Source organism: Corythoichthys intestinalis, chromosome 15, assembly GCF_030265065.1.
Source record: "Corythoichthys intestinalis isolate RoL2023-P3 chromosome 15, ASM3026506v1, whole genome shotgun sequence".
NCBI lineage: Eukaryota > Metazoa > Chordata > Actinopteri > Syngnathiformes > Syngnathidae > Corythoichthys > Corythoichthys intestinalis.
In genome coordinates, this window is record NC_080409.1 from 29,272,028 (window position 1) to 29,277,500 (window position 5,473).

At 44.6% G+C, this 5,473-nt stretch overlaps 1 protein-coding gene across 6 annotated transcripts in view; it reads left to right on the top strand.

The window, feature by feature from the left end:
- The first annotated feature begins 497 nt into the window (after positions 1-497).
- Positions 498-5,473, top strand: part of larp1b (La ribonucleoprotein 1B) — a 43,516-nt gene continuing 38,540 nt past the window's right edge. The window contains exon 1 of one of the 6 annotated variants that reach the window (XM_057859189.1): positions 498-1,416. In XM_057859189.1, coding sequence (XP_057715172.1) covers positions 1,161-1,416 — 256 coding nt within the window. In that variant the 5' untranslated portion in view covers positions 498-1,160. The remainder of the gene's footprint in view (positions 1,417-5,473) is intronic. The other 5 variants (XM_057859192.1, XM_057859188.1, XM_057859191.1 and 2 more) reach the window with 5 other exon arrangements.

A 5,473-nucleotide genomic window follows, 5' to 3' on the forward strand; every position in this document is an offset into this window, starting at 1 on the left:
TGACCATATTTTCCAGGGAAACTTCATAATACGAATACAGTATTGTATTTTACGTTCATCTGAGGATAAAGTAAAAACTAACCATGGGAATAAAATAATGAGCCTGGATTTTGTAGGATTAACACATTGGCTGCCAATGACAGCAACAGACGTCATATTTGAACTGGGGTGGTTAGCATGGAATGATCACCTTTCAGTGCCATTTGATTGGAGTCTATCACCGTCAATGACAGCTAATATTAACTAATGAATTAAGATTACAACAATAGGAAGATTCTTGATCCATTTCCGTAGTTTGATTGTTGAAAGTGGTAATATGGCCATAGTTGTTTTAAGGTAAAAGTAAAAACTTAATTTTTAGAGCAACTCAGCTATCATCCTCAATTGCAATCAATCAGTTGAAGTATTGTTGAATTATCAAAGGCATTTTTTTTCCTCAGGAAACTGCTATACTTGTCTTAGATAAGTGGAACATCCTTGAGCCACAGAAAGAAACATTTGATGAAAAAATCTCCCATTATCTATTTAAAAGGTCAAAAATAGGCCGTGTTAAAGCAAAGCAACACTGTAGAAAGTGACAACATGGCGTCCTTGAACCACGTGACTACGATTTAACCAACGGGGAGTAATGTGCGCTGAGTTCAAGGAGTTTCCAGACTTGGTTTTCGACGGCTTCGGTAGCTTTGAGCTGCCTGCTCGCTCGGTTGCGTGGACTTGACACGCTCACTCGTGAATGCGTCGTATTTTTAGTGTCGGAAAAGTTACGACAAAAGTCGGAAGTGGCTCAGCGGCCAAAGCGTCGCTGCTCAACTCGGAGGTAAACGCCCCGTCGATATGAAAGTTTGCACCCGGCGGGCCCAAACGTCACTTTTCGGGGCTCGCGAACGTGTGCGCGCTGAGGCTAGCTCGCTAGCCTGCTAGCTGGCTCGCAGTCAGGGAGAGTCTCTGGCTAGGTGGCTAACGCTTAGCCGCCTGCAGGACTTCGGCCGCAGCTGGCTCGCCAGGTCCATCCTAAAAAAGAAAAGACAAAAAAAGTGGTCAACTCGACTCGTGGATGTGGTCGCCCCGCGAGCTTTTGTCCACTTTTCCCTGGGACAGGAACGCAAGGACCAAAAGTTCACCCTGGATCCGAGCGCGGCGGTTTTAGGGAAGCGAGCAGGATGGCAAGCGAGCTTGAAAGCGATCACTTGGACTCCACTTTGACAGCGGAACCAGCAGCGAGCTCGGGCGACAACCACGAGCACCAAAACAATCCCAAGGAGACCCAGCGGGCCACCGAGGAAGGCGAGCCGAGCATCGACGACGATGCCAAGAAAGTCGTCGAGGCTCCGCCACCCAAAGTCAACGCGTGGACCCGGAGGACGACGGGCAGGGTGCCGCTGCACAACGTCCACCCGTCGGCCTCGCAGGACCGAGGTGAGCCAGTGTTTTGTGTGATTCTTTACCGTCGCTTGACTTTATTTTTTGGGCACGTGTGGCCAGCACGTTGCGTGTGCGTACTTTGACAGTTTGGAGAATTCCATTGTGTACTTGAGGAGATTATTTTTCTTACTCTGGTATTTTAATGTGAGCTTGTCGACATTGGAGACCCCTGCACCCGCCCCTGTACTCTACCCCCCCTCGCCTTCCTGCGAGCACCACGTGTTGATTGCTGACAAGTGCTACCTCTTTAGCACTTAGCATGTAGCGCCCGTGGCCCCGCCCCCACAATGTTTTACTCCTCCCCCTCCCTGGGAGCGATGCCAGCTAGTGTCAGGCCTTGCCTTGCCTTGGAAGTCTCTCAAGCCATTATAGACAGGAGTGAATTGACCATTTTGAATGTTGAGTACAACAACCTCTTCGTGATAAGTCAAAAATGCCGTTTTTAAATACGCCCAAGGCAGGTTTTTAATAAAAACTACTCAATCAGTACTCAAAATGTTTTAAAGGGAACCACGGACTTGTAGGCTCTAAAAAGCCACAATTCTTCTCTTTTACTGAAATACTTGCCTGGCATGGGCAGACTTTTCTCCCTGTATTTTTCAAACACTGTGAGAACAGTCTGGGACCCAGCCCATTAACGGCCTCTCGAGCAGCAACAAAATCAACCGTCCAATCAGATTGGTTTATTTGCGTGACGTGTTATTACAATCAACGTCACTCTTCCGTGTCGGAAGTCGTATCCACAACAACACAGATGGCGAACAGGAGAGCCGAGAATATTTTCCAATCCATGGTAAAATCAGTTTTAAATTACCAAAAACACATCGACACAAGTCATTGACAACAGTCTGTCTCGCGCTAGCCATGTTGAATAAACTCTGCTCTCCTCGTATGTTTACTTCCGCGCGCAAGTCCCTCGTTGCTTTACTAATGTCGTGTCCACCCATCGCTGATTGGTCCACTCCGCTGTCTGTTTGCTGTGGCTTGCTCCGCCCTAGAAATTTTATCCGCTGAATGGTGGCCAGACTCAATAGCTGGAACAGCGTTGAGTCTGGTGCATCAGGCTACTAAAATACAGTATGTTATTGGAAACACATAAAATATTGCCATTTATTTAGAAATCTCTAATAGTACGTGTTTTGACCTATGGAGACGCCATGTTTTAGGCGAACAATGGATGCATGGGGTGATCACGTAGATCACAGGTGTCAAACCGATTCCAGAAAGGGCCTAGTGGGTGCTGGATTTTGTTCCAACCGATAACGCGCAGTTTAACCAATAAACTTCCTGCTGAAACAAGCAGCACCTGACAAAGTTTAACTGGTTACACATGTAAAAGATGTAATATGTGAAAAGGTGTCCTCTTCATTGGTTGGAAAGCAAACCTGCACCCACTTGGCCCTTTCTGGAATCGGTTTGACACCTGTGACCTCGATTGTCACTGTCACTCGACGAATACGACCAGGTTACTCCAATTCCTTCTACGCAGTGAGACGTCCAACACACACGCTCATCGGTTAAAAGCAGCAAGTATTTACTATTTGTGTTTTTATTGAGTCTGTTATTACCTTATATTTAATACATTGTTAATTGTTATTTGATATTACTGCGTTGAACTATTTCCTAAGGCATCTTTGGTATGTTCTGTCTGTATGCATCTTAACAAAACAAGGTGTAAGTGGACGGTAGTACTTTGGGTGTCAAATTCGCCTCTTGCTGGACGTTTCGCCGATGTAACACACTTTAGCAGAACACCTTCCCTACACTCGTTTCCTGTTTTTCCTGTTCATTTTTCGTTTGCTGCTGGTTTTGTGACATATCGACAGTGCTGTCATGCTCATTAATGTTCCTCTCGAGTTCAAATTGAAAGGGTCGAAGAGATGACATGTTTATGCCGCTAGAGTTATACTCTGGAAGCCTGGCATCATAACCATTTGACGTCACCGCCCTCCGACATCAACAACAATGGCGACCTACTACTTAAGCTAATTTTACAAATTGTATACAAACGAAAACATCAAGAGGAGTTTCAATATTTTAACTCATAATAACGTTTATCTTTTAATAACTACAAGTCTCTCTATCCGTGGATCCCTTTAAAGTCATTGGGGGTTGGCATTGATCATTCATTCACGTTCCCACTCCAAATGGATTTGACGTCTGTTGTTGTCAGTGGCAGTCAGTGGGTTAAACACCGTTTTAAAACCAAAAACACACTAGGGATGGGTGATTTTAAGATAGAGATCGTAGATCTAAAAAAAGTTTTAGGCCAGTTTTAGTGATCAGCCATGACATATTTAATCGACCAAAGATGGTGGAGAGGCAAGAGACTGTAGTTTGGCAGGTAGCTAGCTGTAGGCCTGGGCAATAAATTGTTTGGAGGGCCTGAGTCAAAATGCATCAGACGTCTGTCGCCATCAAAGCCATCTAATGAGTTAAAACGTAGCACGTCCGCCTCACAGTTCTGAGAGGGTTCAATCCGAGGCTCTGGCCTTCCTGTGTGGAGTTTGCATGTTCTCTCCATGCCGGTGTGGGTTTTCTCCGGGTACTCCGGTTTCCCCCCACATTCCAAAAACGTGTGGTAGGCTGATCGAACACTCTAACTTAGGTATGAGTTATTCGCGCGAATGGTTGTTCGTCTCCTTGTGCCCTGCAATTGGCTGGCAACCGATTCAGGGTGTTCCCCACGTACTGCCCATAGTTAGCTGGGATTGGCTCCAGCACCCCCGTGACCCTAGTTAGGATAAGCTGATCGGAAAATGAATGAATGAATGAATAATTACGTCTTAAAAACCTGGCGTTTTTCACCCGATTCCTATCTTTTAAGAATAATGTGATTGGACCCGATTTCTGACCACGTGTTCAGATCAGGAACATCACTAGGATCAAGCATTGGATGGAACCTTCCTGGGCAATAAAGTCCTCTAAGTGCTGGTTGAAAATGGTTAATGAGGACCACCATCGCGTCCTCTTTTGGCAGCAAACAGTGGATGTCCTTCTTTTGTAGCGACATATAGCATCAGATGGGGTCCTATTCATTAATAAAATCCCAAGATTTTTATTGAGTCCGACAAAGCTTCCTGCAAGCTTTGTTGATGCGAGTGAGCTCGTCCATGCTTAGAGCTAAATGGTTCTTCTGTAGTGGCAGCAAGGGTCTTCAACAAGTCGGCATTTACCTGAAATAAACAAGTTTCCTAAAAATGGGTCCTATGGAGCCATCACTAGCTAAGGTTGTGTTTGGAGCATAGAATACACACAGAGTGCGCAGATACCCATAGGAACTCAAAATTGTTATCATACAGCAGGGGTGGGCAAACTATTCCACAAAGAGCCGCAGTGGGTGCGGGTTTTTATTCAAACCCATCATGAGATTGAGAACAACCTTTCACCAATCTGGTTTCTTACAAGTGCAATCAGTTGATTGCAGTCAGATACTTCTCGTTTCCGCTGAAACCTCATTGGTTAAACTGTCTGTGCTGAATAAATTGGAACAAAGACCAGGACCCACTGCACCCCTCGAGGACCGGTTTGCCCACCCCTCTCATAATGGAACACTCGAAGTAGCCGTAAGAGACTTTGAGCTAAGTGGTCCTATTTATTTATTAAGAAAATGTTAAGTAAAATAAATAAATAATAATTTTAAATAAACCCCCATATGTTGGGCACTCGGTTATAAAAGCCTTAGGGTACAAACAGAGAGAAAAAAGTTTGCAGCTTATGTTCCGAAAGATATGCTTAAGCGTTTCCTTAGTTTGAGTGTTATAAGTGGTAATGTGCCAAAGTTACGGTGTGGTCAATTTCAAAACATCACCCTCAATGGTAGCCAATGTGTTAAAATTTAACTATTAAAAAATGTTTTATAAGAAGAATTTAATCTCTCTAAAAAGCCATACTTCTTTGGAATGTCACCATTTGTTCTTTTTGAATCTGTGTGTGTGTGCCAAAGAAAACTCACTGCAAATTTTGATGGTCAAAATCCGAGCAGTGTTTGTGAGTGAAAGCCTGCGAGTGTTTGTAAGGTTAACGTGGCTATATTTGACTGTGCGCCGAT